This window comes from Gorilla gorilla, chromosome 19 (assembly GCF_029281585.2).
Source record: "Gorilla gorilla gorilla isolate KB3781 chromosome 19, NHGRI_mGorGor1-v2.1_pri, whole genome shotgun sequence".
Lineage (NCBI taxonomy): Eukaryota > Metazoa > Chordata > Mammalia > Primates > Hominidae > Gorilla > Gorilla gorilla.
In genome coordinates, this window is record NC_073243.2 from 66,564,772 (window position 1) to 66,585,497 (window position 20,726).

The 20,726-nt window shown below is 35.8% G+C and overlaps 1 protein-coding gene across 1 annotated transcript in view; it reads left to right on the top strand.

The window, feature by feature from the left end:
* Positions 1–20,726, top strand: part of HCN1 (hyperpolarization activated cyclic nucleotide gated potassium channel 1) — a 432,634-nt gene that overhangs the window by 378,053 nt on the left and 33,855 nt on the right. The window contains exon 6 of the mRNA XM_004058880.5: positions 9,985–10,225. Coding sequence (XP_004058928.2) covers positions 9,985–10,225 — 241 coding nt within the window. The remainder of the gene's footprint in view (positions 1–9,984; positions 10,226–20,726) is intronic.

Genomic DNA, 20,726 nt, shown 5'->3' on the forward strand with positions numbered 1-20,726 from the left:
CATTTCTTTTTACTTTTTTTTCTCTAAACTTCTCTTCTCACTTCATTTCATTAATTTGATCTTCAGTCACAGATACCCTTTCTTCCAGATGATTGAATTGGCTACTGAAGCTTGTGCATTCATCCCTTAGTTCTCGTGCCATGGTTTTCAGCTCCATGAGGTCATTTAAGGACTTCTCTACACTGGTTATTCTAGTTAGCCATTCGTCTAATCTTTCTTCAAGGTTTTTAGCTTCTTTGCGGTGGATTTGCACTTCCTCCTTTAGCTTGGAGAAGTTTTATCGTCTGAAGCCTTCTTCTCTCAACTCATCGAAGTCATTCTCCATCCAGCTTTGTTCCGGTGCTGGCGAGGAGCTGCATTCCTTTGGAGGGGGAGAGGCGCTCTGATTTTTAGAATTTTTAGCTTTTCTGCTCTGTTTTTTCCCCACCTTTGTGGTTTTATCTACCTTTGGTCTTTGATGATGGTGACGTACAGATGGGGTTTGGGTGTGAATGTCCTTTCTGTTTGTTAGTTTTCCTTCTAACAGTCAGAACCCTCAGCTGCATGTCTGTTGGAGTTTGCTGGAGGTTCACTCCAGACCCTGTTTGCCTGGGTATCAGCAATGAAGGCTGCAGAACATCGAATGTTGGTGAACAGCAAATGTTGCTGCCTGATCGTTCCTCTGGAAGCTTCGTCTCAGAGGGGTACCCTGCCGTGTGAGGTGTCAGTCTGCCCCTACTGGGGGGTGCCTCCCAATTGGGCTACTTGGGGGTCAAGGACCCACTTGAGGAGGCAGTCTGTCCATTCTCAGATCTCAAACTCCATGCTGGGAGAACCACTACTGTCTTCAAAACTGTCAGACAGGGACATTTAAGTCTGCAGAGGTTTCTGCTGCCTTTTGTTTTGTTATGCCCTGCCCCCAGAGGTGGAGTCTACAGAGGCAGGCAGGCCTCCTTGAGCTGCGATGGGCTCCACGCAGGTTGAGCCTCTGGGCTGCTTTGTTTACCTACTCAAGCCTCAGCAATGGTGGGCGCCCCTCCCCCAGCCTCACTGCCACCTTGCGATTCTATCTCAGACTGCTGTGCTAGCAATGAGCGAGGCTCTGTGGGCGTGGGACCCCCTGAGCCATGTGTGGGATATAATCTCCTGGTGTGCCATTTGCTAAGACCATTGGAAAAGTGCAGTATTAGGGTGGGAGTGACCCAATTTTCCAGGTGCTGTCTGTCACAGCTTCCCTTGGCTAGGAAAGGGAATTCCCTGACTCCTTGCACTTGCCAGGTGAGGCGATGCCTCGCCCTGCTTCAGTTCATGCTCAGTGGGCTGCACCCACTGTCCTGCACCCACTGTCTGACAAGTGCTAGTGAGATGAACCCGGTACCTCAGTTGGAAATGCAGAAATCACCCGTCTTCTGCATCGCTCACACTGGGAGCTGTAGACTGGAGCCGTTCCTCTTTGGCCATCTTGGAACCGCCCCCTGCAAATACTTTTATATCTAAAATAAATAGACATCGTGTCAACTAAAGAACAAATAACAAGATTCTTTATTGCTGTTTCATTCTTGTATTATGCTGTTTCATTCTTGTATATAATATATAAAATTCGATTTAAAATCTTAGCACTACCCTTTAGCAGGGTTACCGTTTGCCAAATGAAAAGCATCCTCAAGAGGGCGTTGCATAAGAAAAATCTTCACCCAAATGTGTGCTTGAATGTTTTAGAAGACTGAAACAACCATTCCATTTGGTTGAAAGGTGGATCCCAGAAACATCTGACATAAACATTTCTATCTCATGTCATCTTTTAAGACACCTTCTTAATGAATGCAAATATATGTACACCTTGGGTTCCAACGTGGACCCTTCTTGATAACAAAGATTTTTTCTTACTTGAAATATTTGAGGAAATAGTTTGCAGCATTTCCCATAGCATCTGAGCTTATTTACTTGGCTTCCCAGTGTTTAGCCCACAGCTAGAAATTTGAGAAAGCTGTTGATGAGCTTTGAGGGTGAAAATTCCCTCCAGGTTCCAAGACCAGTGTACTCTTCCTCTGCAGTTACTGCTCTGTCTGAAGTTTTCCTCAGAGGAATAAATAAAGCTGCAGGTCTCATGCATTTTCAATGAGAAACCTTATGCAAAGAATATTACCAAAATCACATTCTTGGCATTTCTTCAGTCAACACTTTTATATCGAACTGTTCCTTTTATGGGCAACATATCCTCCATGGATCATAACACTTATGCCATAATTATCAACACTAAAGCAACAAGTCCACTCCAGAGAACTTAATATCATTTAACTTCAAAATTATGTCATTTCTGCATGGGTGTTTATGCCAAATATTTCTTATGACTTATTTTAACAAAATAAAATATTAGCAAAAATTATCAATTCCCTTCTAAGATGTTCAAACAAATTTTCTAATATAAGCTAATTGCAAAAGTAAGAAGAAATGGAACCAGTGTATTTTAAAAAGTAACATTTGAAATCCACCCTTTTGCTAGTGGGCAACTTGAGATCTTTTAAAATAAAAACCATATTGATGCTATATAAATTATGTAATAATATTCCTTGGAGAGAGAATTTCTTTGGAACAACATTTTTGTTTCTCCCTCATTTTTGGTGTCTTTAATAAATGAATATATATTTCTAACTTTGAAATAATTATAGATTTTTTAACTTTCATTTTAAGTTCAAGGGTGCATGTGCAGGATGTGCACGTTTGTTAAATAGATGAACATGGAGATAATGGGGGTTTGTTGTACAGATTATTTCATCACTCAGGCATTAAACCTAGTATCTATTAGCTACTTTTCTTGGTTCTATCCCTCCTTCCACCCTCAGATAGGCCCTAGTATGTGTTATTCCTCTCTGTATGTCCATGTGTTCTCATCAGTTAGCTCCTACTTGTAAGTGAGAACATGAGGCTTTTGGTTTTCTGTTCCTGAATTAATTTGCTAGGGATAATAGCCTCCTGTTCCATTCATGTCCCTGCAAAAGACATGATCTCATTCTTTTTTATGGCTGCATAGTATTCCATGCTATATATTTACCACGTGTTCTTTATCCAGTCATTCATTGATGAGCATTTGGGTTGATTCCATGTCTTTACTATTTTGAATTGTGCTGCAATGAACATATGCATGCATGTGTCTTTATAATAGAACAATTTATATTCCTTTGGGTTTATACCTGGTAATGGGATTGCTGGGTTGAATGGTATTTCTGTCTCTAGGTCTTTAAGGAATCACTACACTGTCTTCCACAATGTCTGAACTAATTTATGCTCCCATCAAGAGTGTATAAACGTTCCTTTTTATCCACAACATCACCAGAATCTGTTATTTTTTGACTTTTTAATAATAACCATTGTGACTGATGTGAGATGGTATATCATTGTGGTTTTGATTTACATGTCTTTAATGATCAGTGATGTTGATCTCTTTATCATATGCTTGTTGGCCACATGTATGTCTTCTTTTGAGAAGTGTCTGTTCATGTCCTTTGCCCACTTTTTAATGGGGTTGTTTGTATTTTTTTTTTGTAAATTTGTTTAAGTTACTATAGATGCTGGATATTAGGCATTTGTCAGATACATAGTTTACAAAATTTTCTGCCGTTCCATAGGTTGTCTGTTTACTCTGTTGATAGTTTATTTTGGTGTGTAGAAGCTCTTTAGTTTAATTAGTTCCCGTTTGTCAATTTCTGATTTTGTTGCAGTTGCTTTTGGGGTCTTCATTATAAAATCTTTGCTCGTGTTTATGTCCTGAATGGTATTGGTTATCTTCCAGGGTTTTTATAGTTTTAGGTTTTACATTTAGTCTTGAGGCAGTAATAAATAGCCTACCAACCAAAAAAAGCCCAAGACCAGACGGATTCACAGCTGAATTCTACCAGATATACAAAGAAGAGCCAGTAGCATTCCTACTGAAAATTTTCCAAAAAGTCGAAAAGGAGGGAGTCCTCCCTAACTTATTCTATGAGGGAAGCATCATCCTTATACCAAACCTGGCAAAGAAACAACAAAAAAAGAAAACTTCAGCCCAATATCCTTGATGAACATTGATGCAAATATCCTCAACAAAATGCTGGCAAACAGAATCCAGCAGCACATCAAAAAGCTTATCCACCAAAACTCAAGTAGGGTTCATCCCCTGAATGTAAGGTCGGTTCAACATACACAAATCAATAAATGTGATTCATCACATAAACAGAACTAAAGACAAAACCTCATGATTATCTCAATAGATGCAGGAAAGGCTTTTGATAAAATTCAACATCACTTCATATTCAAAACTGTTAATAAGTTAGGTATTGAATGAACATACCTCAAAATAATAAGAGCCATATATGACAAACCCACGGCTAACATCATACTGAATAGGCAAAAGCTGAAGTATTCCCTTTTAAAACCAGCACCAGACTAGGGTATCTTCTCTCACCACTCCTATTCAACATAGTATTGGAAGTTCTGGCCATAGCAGTTAGGCAAGAGAAGTAAATAAAGGACATCCAAATAAGAAAAGAGGAAGTCAAGCTATCCCTGTTTGCGAATGGCATGATCCCATGTCTAGAAAACCCCATTATGTCAGCTTAAAGCTTCCTCAGCTGATAAGCAACTTCAGTAAAGTCTCAGGATACAAAATCAATGTACAAAAATTGTGTCAGCATTCCTGTACACCAACAACAGTCAAGCTGAGGGATAAATCTCAGAAGACATTCCATTCACAATTGCCACAAAAGGAATCAAATAACTAGGAATACAGCTGACAAGAAAAGTGAAGGATCTCTAAAAGGAGAGTACAAACCACTACTCAAAGAAATCAGAGATGATACAAACAAATGGAAAAACATTCCATACTCATGGATAAGAAGAATCAATATTGTTAAAATGGCCATACCGCCCAAAGCAATTTATAGATTCAATGCTATTCCCATTAAACTACCGCTGACATTCTTCACAGAACTAGAAAAAACTGTTTTAAAATTCATATGGAACCAATAAGTAGCCCAAATAGCCAAGACAATCCTAAGAAAAAAGAACAAAGCTGGAGGCATCATGCTACACAACTTCAAACTCTACTGCAGGGCTACAGTAACCAAAACAGCATGGTACTGGTACAAGAACAGACTCATAGAACAATGGAACAGAATACAGAAATAATTATAGATTTTTATTTGTAAATAAAAACTTGATAGAAACATATATCTGAAATTGAAAATGCATGATATATATACAATTTGTCTTCTTATGACAGACCACAGTTATTAACTCCACAACAATATAAGCAGACACATTCCAGGCCTGCTGCTTAACCCCAGACTGTACTATCATATAATTGTTTTCAAGCATTTACTAGGAGATCTTTTTAAAATTAACTTTTAAAAGAGTTAACTTAAAGAAAATATGCTTTACATGATATGACAAAATCATATTTATTTTCTTAACTATGAAGAACAGTAATTACATCTTTAATAAGCTTTTTCAGAATAATTTTATATTTGCAGATGTCTTAATTCATTTTTCATTGCTATAAAGGAATACCTGAGACTGAGTTATTTATAAAGAAATTTATTTGTCTCATGATTCAGCAGCCTGTACAAGATGCATGGCACCAGCATCTGTTTCTAGTGAGGACCTCAGGAAATATTCAATCATGGTGGAAGGGGAAGGGGAGCCTGCATGTCACATGATGAGAGAGGACATGAGAGAGAGAGTAGGTGCCAGGCACCTTTTAGCAATCAGATCTCATGAAAACTAATAGAGTGAGAACTCACTCATTAACTCAAGGACAGCACCAAATCATTCACGTGGGTTCTTCTCCCCCATGACTGAAACACCTCCTCCCATGTGCCACCTCCAACATTGGGTCAAATTCCAGCATGAGACATGAAGTGCCAAGCATCCAAACTATATCAGCAAAAAAGTTTCAGAAATAGTATGGAGAATTCCCATATACCTCACATCCAATTTCCCCTGTTTTTAATACCTTACATAGTATGCTACATTTGTAATAACTACAGTTATGACTCAATATTGATACATTATTATTAAGTCCGAACATTACTCAGATTCCCTTAGTTTTCTTTAAAGTTCTTTTTCTATCCTAGGATCCCATCTAGGATACCACATTATGGTCACTTGTCATGTCTCCTTAGTCTCCCCTTGTCTGGGACAGTTTCTTCCAAATTTCCTTGTTTTTGATTACCTTGATCATCTTGAGAACTGGCCAAATATTTTGCAGAACTTTCCTGAATTTGGGTTTGCTGATGGTTTTGTCATGATTAAAATGGGATTATGGGTTTGGTGTAGGAATGCCACAAAAGTAAAATGCTCTTCTGATTACATCAAACCAAGAGTACATGCTACCAACATGATTTAGCACTGTTGATGTTAACATTGATTGCCTGACTTGAGGTGGAGTTTTTCATGTTTCTCTACTGGAAAGTTACTACTTTTCCCCTCTTTTCTTTATTGTATTCTTTGAAGGAAGTCCCCATGCTCAATGCTCAGCCCATCCTTAAGGGTTTGGTAATTATTCTCCAACTTTTTGAGGCAGGAGTGCTTATATGAATTATTTGAAATTATTTGGAATTTAAACAGAAAGCTTATGTATTATCCCTCACTTTTTAGTAGTTTAACCAATCATTTAGATTTGTATGTGACCTTGGTTACTTATTTTATACTTTGGGTTTAATCCAATACTTTTTATTGTTGTTACTCAAATTTTTCCAGCTTTGTTTGACCATTGGTAACTCTTTCAGTTGGCCCCTGTGTCCCTTTGAAATACCTTCATTACTGTGGGGTTCTTGTTCTGTTTCATTTTGGGGATTGGTCTTTCTGTTTGTTTTTTCATTTGTTTTTACCATGTACATACTTTCTTGTACTACAAAATGTTCCAGGAAAGAAATAATTGCATTTTTTAAAGTGCCAACATAAACTTAATAATCTGGAGCAACTTATTACTAAGGTCAGGACCATGTGTTTGCCTTCCTTAGCAAGCAACCTTTCCTCAATTTAATGCACATAGATAATACTCCTAACTCAATCCTGGTATTTTGATAAAAGGAGCTAATTATAACAAGTGCCATAAGTAATCTGAATTGACATTAGAGATAGTAACAGTGTGTTTTATTTGCCTCAATGTGCCCTAAGGAAAGGTGATTGATTAAAAATATTTTTTTAAAGTTTTGCTTCCTTCTATACTTACATGATTGTTTCTACTATACTAGACATCCTCAAAACAAGCAGTTTTCATGGGAGAATGAAAGGTTTTTAGAATCCAAGAAGATTCTGTCTCATTACCTTTTTTTCTATCATATCTGTTAGTATTTACAGTTTTAATCAGGTAATACTCCTGGGAAGTAAAAGTTGCATGAAGGAAGAAAACATTAATAGATTTCTTCAAACAATAATATGAAATTATTCCAGTAGTGTTATAATAAAGGGAGTTCTAACAGAAACACCTGGATATGCAATGTATCATTAACAAGTTATTCATGTAACTAAAGATCAGGTTAATTGCTTGTCAAATATAATTCCAACTGTTTTCTAAAATAAAAAATGAGAGATCCATGAAGTGAAACATTTGCATAGTTCAAATCAAGGTACAAAGATGAAGGGATTCTCTATTATTTTTGTATGAAAACTCTTATTTTCTCTACAATCTGACTTATTTTCAATTTCCTACACAGTATTATTCTGTCATTTTACATGTGAAATAATTAACTCTCAATCAACTAATCTAGCTATTTTCATGACATAGCTCTGTCTTCTTTTAACTCCACATCACCTTTTATCTTCCTGTTGTTTTTGTATAGAAATATTTGAAATAGTAAAAACAATTTTTTTAATACAGAAGACTTGTCTCTCAAGCCATTTGCTTGAGAAAGCTAAGAGTTTTAAGTAACCATCTCCCAACGAGAAAATTAGTCTTTATGAGTACTTTTTTACAACTGAGACTCCACCTTCCTTCCTTCCTTCCTCCCTCCCTCCCTCCTTCCCTTCCTTCCTTCCTCCCTCCCTCCTTTCCTTCCTTCCTTCATTCCTTCTTTCCCTCCTTCCTTCCTTCCTTTCTTCCTCCCTACCTCCTTCTGTTTCTTCTTTTATCCCTTCCTTCTTTCCTTCCCACCTGTTCCCTCCCTTCCTCCCTTCTTTCTTTCCTTCCTCCCCTCCTTCATTTCTTCCTTTGAATGGCTTCCTTTATATGCATGCATATTGATTCAGTACTTACTACTTGCTGAACATTGTTACAGACCCACACTCCATGCATCAGCTAAAATTATCACAAATTTCCCTAGATACAGCCAATCGTGGACTCAAGTGTGTATTTTGACTTGAATAATGATGCACCAAGTACCACATGTAATCTCTTTCTCTTGTCTTTGCTGCTAGGTTCACTTTCTGATTATTGTTGCTTATTTGTAAATATTTTCTCATCTTCCATGAAGCTCCACTATTACAGACATTGTTGTGCTTTGCTAAACTCATAAAATATTGTTCAGGATGAAACACCTTCTCTTCCAAGATAGATCCAAAATGTTGTGCCTTCTTTATCACCTGGAATTCTTTATCTATCCTGGATGGCATTAGGTTATTTTATGAAGTAAGATCATAGAAACCTTCTTTCTCAGTCTTGGAATTGATGGGTCTGTATAGCACATTTCCCCAAGGCAGAAGATAGAGTTCTCAGACTCTGTTAATACCTATGATTCCTTCTGCCTTCTTTTCACCTCTTAGCAGACATGACCAATTTCTGTGACTCTTACACAAAATCACAAATGCAGTCCCAACCTTTTTTGGGGTAACTCATTGGTAAGGAAATTTCTGAGAATTGGCTTTGTGGCAAAAATGTAAATTTCCACTGTCTCTTCTGTGTCACATAAGTGATTTGCATGATTAAGAATGTTTGGTTCCATATTTCTATTTTCATCCAGAGGGATAAAAATATGTCTAACCTTGATCAGAATCCACAGAATGAAATCAAACATACAGATCTCCTATTTGAGAATTGGCCTGATGCTGGAATAAAACAAACAAGTCAGGAAAAGGCAAATATGTCCTCTCTCTAGCCCATCACTTGCAGTGGAATCCCAAGAGTCTTTAGAAAGAATGATTTCTGATTCTAGCCCAGACACCAGTTGAATTTATAATTTTATTTTTTTAATTTTTTTGAGACAGAGTCTCACTGTGTTGTCCAGGATGGAGTGCAGTGGTATGATCTTGGCTCACTGCAATCTCCGCCTCCTGGGTTCAAGCAATTCTCTGCCTCAGCCTCCCGAGTAGCTGGGATTACAGGCGCCCACCAGCACACCCAGCTAATTTTTGTATTTTAAGTAGAGACAGGGTTTCACTATCTTGACCAGGCTGGTCTTGAACTCCTGACCTCGTGATCCACCCGCCTTGGCCTCCCAAAGTGCTGGAATTACAGGCATGAGCCACTGCGCCTGATGAATTTATACTTTTAGATTAGAGTCTCCTTTGTGTAACCTTTTTCTGTACTATCCATTGTCCTCACTCTAATGTGAATGACACTAACAAAAAAAAACATCAAAATGCTTTTGTCTGGTAGCTGGGCCCAGACAAAATGGAGCACAGAAGCAGCAATGGCATAGCTAATAGGAAGTGATATGGCTTTCTTTCTTCGTAAATAAAAGATAAAAGGAAGAATAGAATGTATTCACATTTTAGAAGTTTTAGTTTCATATACACAGTAGTAAAGAAATGGGAAGTTAAAAAAGTTGAGACTTTCATATATTGAATTAACATTTATCGAATATTTAATACATTCCTATACTACACTAGGTGCTGGGAATACAAAAATTTCAACATAAAAATAAAACATAATCCTGACTGTAATATGATGTGCATTACTAGAATTTATGAATTTTTGTATCTAAATTTAAATTGCAATGTTATGCTGCATATATTTTAAATTTCAGCATGTTTTTCTTCCAGATATGATTAATATCTCTCTTAATATTTATTTACTCTTGACATCTTTAGGAGATAGTCAACTTCAACTGTCGGAAACTGGTGGCTACAATGCCTTTATTTGCTAATGCGGATCCTAATTTTGTGACTGCCATGCTGAGCAAGTTGAGATTTGAGGTGTTTCAACCTGGAGATTATATCATACGAGAAGGAGCCGTGGGTAAAAAAATGTATTTCATTCAACACGGTGTTGCTGGTGTCATTACAAAATCCAGTAAAGAAATGAAGCTGACAGATGGCTCTTACTTTGGAGGTTAGTAAAAAAGATGCAACTAAGATGAAATCTAAACTGCTTGAGATTTGTATCTTTAAGAATTTTGGAGATGTCAGCATGTCAGTTTTTTGGTTTTGAATGTAAACCTGTATGTGAATTTTGATAAAAGTGTCTATAACAGTGTTTTCACATTTCAGAGTCACAGGCTCAACGTGTGTGCATTTACTACTACATTGGTTGAGATATTATTTCAACCTCTTTATCTGGAACCAAATAATAGTGGCTTAAGTCAAATGGAAAGTATAATTTGGTGACCTAGATTCCATCCATCCACTAACATGTTTTGTTTCGTTTTTGTCATCTCCACAAGAGGAGCTGATTCCTCTCCACCATGTTTTGATACGGCCCATATAATGGGGCAGAAATAATAGAAGAAATGAAAAACTAACAGCTTCTGTTTGATATTCCTACTGCCCAGAAATTGCAAAAATCATTGCTATTCACATATGATTGCCCAGAATTGGTATAGGATCACCTTCAGGCCTAAGGAAGGCTGCAAAATGTAGCCTCTAGTTAGACGGCAATTTACCTTGCTAAAAATTTACAGAAATTTGTATTGTTTCTATATTAGTTCATTTTCACACTGCTGATAAAGACATACCTGAAACTGGGAACAAAAAGGAGTTTAATTGGACTTAGAGTTCTACATGGCTGGGGAGGCCTCAGAATCATGGCAGAAGGCAAAAGGTACTTCTTACATGATGGCAGCAAGAGATAATGAGGAAAAAGCAAAAGCGGAAACCCCTGATGAACCCATCAGATCTTGTGAGACTTATTCACTATCATGAGAATAGCATGGGAAAGACTGGCCCCCATGATTCAATTACCTCCCCCTGGGTCCCTCCCATAAATGTGGGAATTCTGGGAGGTACAATTCAAGTTGAGATTTGAATGGGGACACAGCCAAACCATATTAATCTCCAACTTTTATTAAAATTATATATATAAAATACATATATATGTTTCTACACATGCACAAAAAATGCCTAGAAATTGATTTACTGGGTCAAAGACTATTTGATCTTATTTTTAGACTTAGGCAAATAACACCAAATTGCTTCTTTGATAAGGCTGCCTGTTTGCTTTGCCAATTCAGTTTTAGTTTTGTCTTGTGTATTATTCCTTTTTCACACTACTGTAAATACCTGAGACTGTGTAATTTATAAAGAATAGAGACTTAATTATCTCACAGTTTCACATAGCTGGGGAGGCCTCAGGAAACTTACAATCACGGCAGAAGGTGAAGGAGAGACAAGCAACTTCTTCACAAGCAGCAGGAGAGAGAAAGCACAGGGGAAACTGCCACTTAAACCATCAGAACTCCTGAGAACTCCCTCACCACCATGAGAACAACATGGGGGCACCCATTACCACGATCCACGTCCCACCGCCCTTAACACATGGTGATTACAATTTGAGATGAAATTTGTTGGGGGGACATAGAGCCAAACCATATTATCTTGTTAATAAACAAAAGGACATACCCTAATTATTTGCATTTCTGTTTGCATTTTTGTTATTTCTGGGAGGTTGAGAAATTTCTTCTTAGAGTTACTAATTGCTTGGATTTATTTTTTTGTTCCTATTCTTTGCACATTTTTCTACTCTGTTGTTTGCCTTCGTAAATCTAATTTATAGGAAGGTTCCAGATATATATTTTATATGATGCAACTATTTTCTCCTAATTTGTTGCTTGTTTCTTAATTGCATTTACAATATCTGTCATTATTTTGATCCTCATTATTGTTGATTTAAATCTGCCTATTTTTTCTTAGGGCATTAAAGATTTTATGTTCTGTAAGCGGGTTTTACACACTGGGAAATAATGGAAATGCTTTTCTTTATGTTTTTTTTTTTAAATGACAGGGTATCTCTCTGTCACCTAGGCTGAAGTGCACTGGCATGATTATGGCTCACTGCAACCTTGCTCTGCAGGTTCAAGTGATTCTCCCACCTCAGCCTCCCTAGTAGCTGGGACCACAAGCATGTGTCCCCATGCCCTGCTTTCCTATTTTTTAATTTTTTGTAGAGATGGGATGTCACCATTTGCACAGGCTGGTCTCTAACTCCTGGGCTCAAACAATCCTCCTCCTTTGACTTCCCAAATTTCTGGAATTTCTGGAATGAGCCACCGCACCTGACTGGAATTGCTTTTCACATTTTTATCTATTTTGTTTAGTTTTACTACATTTTATCATAACTACTTTGTTATTATAATTTATTATATTTTATTATTATACATATTCTAAATACATTTTTAGTATTAACCCAACCAAAGTATATTTGTGAGTATAATATGAAATATTCTGTATTATCCCCCTTTTTTACCCCAAAGAGACAATTTTTCCAAAATAATTAATGAAAGATTTCATCCTTTCTGCTAACTTTTGAAATGATTCCTTAATAATATGCTGACTTTAAGAAATGTTCCTCATTTACAGCTAAGATATATTTATTAGGAAAATATTTGAATTTTGGTAAGTGAATTTTTTTAACTTTATCAAAATAACCATGAGGTTATAACCCATTAATCTATTATGGCTGAGTGAAACATATTAACTCAAATTAATTAACTTCTTTAACTTCCTGCTCACCAATTAAGGAAAATTTCAAAGTTCCATTTTGAAGCTTTCCATTTCTTCCACTCTTCTTTCTTGTTAAAATGATTCTGTGTTGTCTCATTGGCCCCTTAGCCTTTTGTATGGGTTATTCTAAGAAAAAAGCAGATTAGGAAAAGCTATGAATCTAACAGGGTCTGCTTTAGAAAGTGCAGAGAATTAATGTTTGAATGAAGGGAAAAAAGAAAGAGAGTATTGAAGTTAGATGGGATAAGAAATGAAAGTATACAGCTGATCTTGAACAATGTGGAGATTAGGGGTACCAACCCCTGCTCTGTCAGAAATCTGCATATAATTTTTGACTCTGCAGAATCTTGACAATAGTAGCCTACTGTTGGCTGGAAGACTTAACAATAATACAAATAGTTGATTAAAACATATTTTGTATGCTGTATATATTAGATACTGTATTCTTACAATTAAGTTAGCTAAAGAATATAAAATATTTAAAAATTAATAAGGAAGAGAAAATATATTTACTATTCATCATAATAAATAGATCATCATAATAAATGGATCATCATCAAGGTCTTCATCCTCATCATTTTTATGTTGAGTAGGATGAAGAGGAGAAGGAAGAGAAGGGGTTACTTTTACTATCTTGGGGTGGCAGAGGCAGAAGAAAATCCACCTATAAATGGGCTTGCCTAGCTCAAACCTGTGTTAAGTAGTGAACTGTATATGTATAGGCCAGGTTTGGGGATAAATTTGTAGGAGGAAAAGTCTTTGAGTCAGTTTCTGGAGATTTGATGAATATGTAGAAGAAACATTTAAAAAGAATTTTTTGAAGTGTTATTATGCACAAAGATGGGATTTGTGAAGTCGACATATGTTTTGTGAATTCAGAGGAGGTTTTAAATACCTTACAGTTAATTTGGTAATATGACTAAGGTTTTATACAAAGACTGGAATATGTTCCTCCCTGGACTTATGTGGGTTAAACTATTAGTACAGTGAATCACATCACTGAATATCCTTGTGTTAAACCATAAGATCATTTCTGAGATAAAAACTATTTTTTCTTGATGTAATATTTCTTTAACATAGTGTGTCGTCTCTGTCCATGAGTGAGATTGGTCTATAATGTTGTTGTTATTGGAGCCATTTTTGTGATCCCCTAGATGACTTTGAATATCAGGTTATGCTCACTTCTTAGAAAGAATAATGAAACTTTTTCAAAAAGTATTCGCTGTTTTAGAGAAGTTTAAACAATCTAGGCATTACCTGTTATTTGAATATTTGTTAGGCTTCACAAATAAAGCCACTTGTGTTTGATTCCCTGTATTTTGTGGTTATTAAAATACTCAGGTTTTCTATTTCTTTAGGAATAATCATTCAGTTCATCTAATTCAATTGTTCATAATACTGAGTACACATTACTATCTCCTGGAAAGCTTTAAAAAAATTTGATGCCAATGCCAAAAACCTACACTATATTTTCTCATATAATTGAGTGGAGTTGAAATCCAATCACCAGTATGTTGAAAAAAATCCCCAGATGATTCAAAATAATTTTTAAATTAAAAATAGTTATAGAGACAGAGAGTGAGAGAGATGAAGATATTGATGTAGATATATGGTTCCCTTTTTACTGTTAAACTTTTACTTCCTTTTTATTACAGGGGCTTTATATTTACAAAATTATTGCAAAGATCATACAGATAATTCCAATGTAAACATCTTGCATTACTATGGTATGTTGGTCAAAACTAATGAACCAACTGTTAAAGTACTTAATAAAGTGCATTTTTCTTTGGGTTTTTCCAGTCTTTACCCAATGTACTTTTTCTGTTCAGAATCTGATACATAATACCACCTGACATTTAGTAGTAATGTCTTCTTTGGCTACTTTTAATCATTAAAGTTTCTTGGAATTTCCTTCTTCTTGATTAATTTGACAGTTTTAAGGAGCACTGGTTAAGGTATCTTGTAGAACTTCCCTCAATTGGGATTTGTCTGATGCTTTTCTCAAGATTAGATCGGAGTAATTGTTTTGGGAAGAAAAACGAGACTTAAAGTACCATTCTCATCACATCATATTGAGAGTGCATGCTATGAATATATCTTATTGCTGTTGATGTTGACCTTAATCATCTAACTTGAGTTAGGGTTTGTCAGACATCTCCATTGTAAAGTTAATTTTTCTTACCCTCCCATTCCATACTGTACTCTTTGGAAGGTAGTCACCATGCACAGCCCACAAGTAAGGAGTGGGGAGTATTGTTCCACTTCCTTAAAGGCCGCGTATGACATAAATAATTTGAAATCATCCTGAACAGGAAATTTGCCTATTCTCTTTCATTATTTATTGATTTATACAATCCTTTTTGTATCAGTATGGACACTTGGATATTTATTTTATAATTTGGGTTATAATCCAGTACTACTTTATTAATTCTGTTGCTCAGATTGTTTCATCTTTGGCTATTGGGATCTCTTCCAATTAGCCCCTGTGTCCCTTTGTCCTCATTATTGTGGGTAAATTTTTTCTTATTTCCTGTTACCACAATATGCTCCTGGCTCATCTTGAATAGTTCCTATCAGTCTAAAATTATTCATTTCTTCAAGGAGCCTTGGATTCTGTAATTGGAGAATGGTAATTGAAATAAAGATCTGGAAAGCCCTGAGGTGGTGCAGGGTATCACATGGTGAGGGAGCTGAGCATGCTCATGTGGAAGACCAAGTTCTTCTTTCTCTGTTTATAAAGTTACCAGTTCTGTCCGATTATAAATCATTTATACATCAACCAATTAATCCATGAATGGATAAATCAGTTCATAAAGGCAGAGCCCTCATGATCCAGTCAACTCATAAAGGCTTCACCTCTCAGTACTGCCATATTGGGTATTAAATTTCAAGGAGTTTTTAAGGTGACACATATTCAAACCATAACAACATCTTTCCCCTAATCTTGATTTTGGGAGAAAGCATCCACCTATCACCATTAAGTATGATGCTAATTGAACAGTTTTTTTTTTCAGATGTTCTTAATCATATTGAGAAAGTTATCCTTTATTACAGCTTTTCTAAAAGTTTTTTTTAATCATGAATGAGTGTTGGATATTGTCAAATGTATGTTTTTCTATGCCAAGTCTGTGATCCTATGTTTTTTCTTCTCTAGTCTGTCAATGTGGTGAATTGTTTTGATTGATTTTAATTTTAAATGTTGAACCAGCCTTGCATGCCTAAAATAACTTTTATTGCATCAAAATGTGAAAATGTATTGGATTGGATTTGCTAATATTTTGGTCATGATTTTGTCTCTATCTTTATGAGATATATTATTCTATGCATTTTTATTCATGTAATGTGCTTTCTGATTTTTGTATTAGGCTGATTCTCACTTCATAGAATGGATTCGAAAGTGCTCCTTCTGCTTCCATTTTCTGGAAAAGATGGTGGAGAATTGATATCATTTCTTCCTTAAATATTTGGTAGAATTTACTGGTGACAACTTTTGGGACTGGTGATTTATTTTTTGCAAGGTCATAGAATAATTAATGTTGGGAGCAAGCCCCCCAAAATCTGGCCATAAACTGGCCCCAAAACTGGCCATAAACAAAATCTCTGCAGCACTGTAACATGTTCATAATGGCCCTAATGCCCAAGCTGGAAGTTTATGGGTTTATGGGAATGAGGACAAGGAACACCTGGCCCGCCCAGGGTGGAAACCGCCTAAAGCCATTCTTAAGCCACAAACAATAGCATGAGCGATCTGTGTCTTAAGGGTGTGTCCCTGCTGCAGTTAACTAGCCGAATGTATTCCTTTAATTCAGCCCATCTCTTCGTTTCCCATAAGAGATACTTTTAGTTAATTTGATATCTATAGAAACAATGCTAATGACAGGTTTGCTGTTAATAAATATGTGGGTAAATCTCTGTTTGGGGCTCTCAGCTCTGAAGGCTGTGAGACCCCTGATTTCCCACATCACACCTCTATATTTCTGTGTGTGTGTCTTTAATTCTTCTAGCTCCACTGGGTTAGGGTTTCCCTGACAGAGCTGGTCTCAGCAAATTGATCCAATTTCCTTGTGGATATAAAGTTATTTAGGTTATATAGTTCTCATTATGTGAATTTTTTTAGTTTGTACTTTCCAGGAATTGCTCCACTGCATCTAAATTAAATTTATGGACACTGAGTTCTCTGTAGTATGCTTGAATCATTCTTAGTGTCCCCAGGATCAATAGTGATGACCCCTCTTTCATTTTTGATGTTGATAATGTTTACTTTCTTTTTTCTTGGTCAGTCTTCCTAGAGAATCTTAAAAAATATATTTTCCAAGAGCTAGAGTTGCATTTCATTGTTTCCTGTTTTCATTTTTATTGATTTCTATCATAATTTTTATGGTATTCTTAGTCGTTGGGCTTTGAGCTTAAATTGCTTTCTTTAGTCTATTTTGCTAAGATGGAAGCTTAGAATACTGATTTTTCAATCTTTCTTCTGTTCTAATATATTTATCTAATACTATGTAGTATAAATTCCTCTCTAAGAACTTCATTTTCTGCCTCCTACAAATTTGGTGTCATATTTTAATTTTCTTTCATTTTTTTAATACTATCTGAGACTTTTTCCTTGTCCCATATGGTTTTTAAGTGTGATAAATATATAGGGATTTTCTATCTGTCTTTCTATTGTTGGTTTCTGGTTTGGTTCATTGTGATCTGAAATTTTACCTTGTATGATTCTCATTATTTTCTATTTGCTGAGGTGTGTTTTATAGCCCTAAATCTTGATAAATGTTCCATGTAAAAATGAGAAAAATAATATTCTTCCATTGTTATTTGTTTAACCCAACTCACTTGAGTAAGAAATTATGTAAAATACTATTTTGTTTCCATTCAGAGCTTTTAGTCTCATTCATATTTTCACTATGATGACATGGGGTGGCTATTGGTGGACCTCAAGGGTACCAGAAGCACAAGCCTTTTATGGGCAGTTTACAGAAAAAATCAGTTTACATTACTTTGAATATCAACATGCAGTTTTAGACATCAAAGAAGATAATGTAAGGCAGTTAAAATATAATAACATGTACTTATTTAATAAGCTATATATATTATACAATCCCTGCCTATTTCATTATCTAATATGAAATCTTGACATCAATAACACCAAATTTTATACTATACTAGTTTTGTATTTGTATAAGTTGAGCATGACAAGTTCATAGTATTGTTAAGCAGAAGAACCAGACATTAGCTGAGGAATGCTCTTTTCACTCTTCTAATATATCTAACTAAATAAACATAATCAGTTCACAAAACATTAAACCCCAACAAAATGGAGGGCAGAATAGTAAGCTAAGGAGACTTATTTAAAGAAAGATCAAACTCAAAAGTTTTGAATTCTGTGCATAACTTGATTTATATCTACAATAATGCAGGAGTATGTTTCTAGATCAGTATAATTTTTTAACTTCAGATATTTTGTTTTACTTTTTGGTGAGGCATGTGGCTCATGCACCACCTCATCCAGTCTTCTTAGCAGAGGTCTTACGTAGTGTTGTAGCAGAAAGAGTATGAGGAAATGAACCAAATATAAGTGTGAGACACATTCATAAGGCCTGGGGATAGAGCAGTGAGCAAAAACTACCATGCCACTCATACTTATGGAACTTATATTTTAGTGGGTGGTTATATTTTACAAAGAAGAATTTAATAAAGAAACCTGGAAATTACTAAAAATATTAAGCCACGTTACAAAAAGGTGACAACCATATTGGAGTTAGAATCCAGGCATGTGGATTACCTGGGAGTCCTAGGCTTCCCATTGAGAGTGATGGTGAATGGGCATAAAGAGCTTAAGGAGATTTGTCTACATAGCTTGGGCCAGTTGGGTGGCGAGTGAGTGTTGGGGTTGTGGTGAGTGTTGGGGTGCTCAAGGAGTGATGGTTTTGATTGTAGCAAAAGGAGTGTCTGGACTCCTGCTTAACTCCTCCTTTGAGTTAGATTTTATAATCTCATCATCCTCTTTTAAATATGAGGAAAATGAGTCTCAAAGCAGTTAAACAAGCTGGCCAAGGCCATGGACTTGAGAAGGGAGAAACCCAGGTTTCAAACTCAGTTTGTTTCTGAACTTGAAGCCTGTGTTCTTTCCAGAATACCTCACTGCCTCTTAAGAGGGGCATGATTATTCTCCAATATATCACTTCAAATCTATCCATGGCCCTTTTATTTAATTTTCATGGAATTCACTAAACTGTTTTGTAATCTATTCATATGTTCTATATGACCATGCTATTAAGGTAATCATACTGTAAATATATTATCCACTAAGTAAAATGCCATTAACAAATCTCATTAAAATGTCAAATAATATACCTTTGTACCAATACTTTCATTTTAAAGAAAAGTTTGTTTTTCTAATATAATTTATTCGATTATTATTAATATCTCCTTTACTCATTCACCTCTTAACAATCATTTATCTTTCCACACCAAAGTGTTCTAATTGATTCAGTCTCTTAACTTTCTTTCTTTCAAAATGTCTGTCCCATAAGTTCTTTTTATGGAATGATAATGTGAAACAAACCCATGAGAAAGGAAATATTTTTCATGACTGTTGTTAAATGCTACTTTAATAATGGACATTTTGCGAGCTGTGAAGGGACTGGCAGATACTTTACAGAGTTAATGTATGTATTTAGGATCTTTATGACCAAAATACATTTGGGCAGATAATGATTATTTGACATTTTTAAATTTAGAGACACCGATTCGAAAAAACCACAGGCAATCATGGTCACCGTGACTATTCATTAACTCTAAGAGGACTGAAACATCTGCCAATCTGCAGTTGGCAATTTACTCCACTTCTATATTATATTTGTTTACTCTCATGCTGGTTTTCTAGAAGGCATAAGGAATCTGTTGACAGTTAATCAAATTAACAATTTGATTAGCTCAATTTTTTCTATTACATTTATGAGGAGCAGGAAGAAGAGGCAGCCATAGGAAAGAACGATTAATCTCCTTATGGAGTTTTTTTTAATTTTTCTTTTGCTTCCTCATTCGTTACCCTCTTAGATGAGGCTAAATGAAGTAATTTTGTCCATGCTGGTAAGACAACTCTGTCAGATCTTTTCTTTTCTTGTCAGGTCTTGGCTGACTTAGAAATGTCAAATAATACACAATCACAAGCTGAAGCTTTGCTAACTCATTGTGTGAGAGAGATGCTAGTCACTTTATCCTCACCTCACAGTTCTGTGTCTTTATAAAGTCATTTATAAATGAATCAATGCCAAATATCTGACATACTTAGGAAAATTAGGATGAACATTAAGAAGACATTTTATTTTGAAGTCAAAATGTCTTTCTCTTTTTAATAAAATAGAAAAAGAGAGGGAGGGGAAGAAGGAGAAACCTAAAAAGTTCATATTACAATCCTGGGTCCTCCTATATTCCTGTGGTTGTTCACAAAGGACCACATTTAAACAGGTTTTTGCTTTGTTTTGTTTTGTTTTGTTTTTGTAGACCATGTCTTGCTCTGTCACCCAGGCTCACCTCAGCCTTGACCTTCTAGGCTTAAGTGATCTTCCCGCCTAAGCCTCACAAGTAGCTGGGACTACAGGTGTATACCACCATGCCTGGCTAATATCACTGATCATTAGAGAAAGGCAAATCAAAACCACAATGAGATAACATCTCAAACCAGTCAGAATGGCTATTATTAAAATATCAAAAAATTGTAGATACTGGTGAGGTTGTGGAGAAGAAGGAACAGTTTTACACTGTTGATGTCAGTGTATGGTAGTTCAATCACTGTGGAAGACAGTGTTGTAATTCCTCAAAGACCTAAAGACAGAAATACCGTTTAACCCAGCAATCCCATTACTGGGTATATACTCAAAGGAATGTAAATC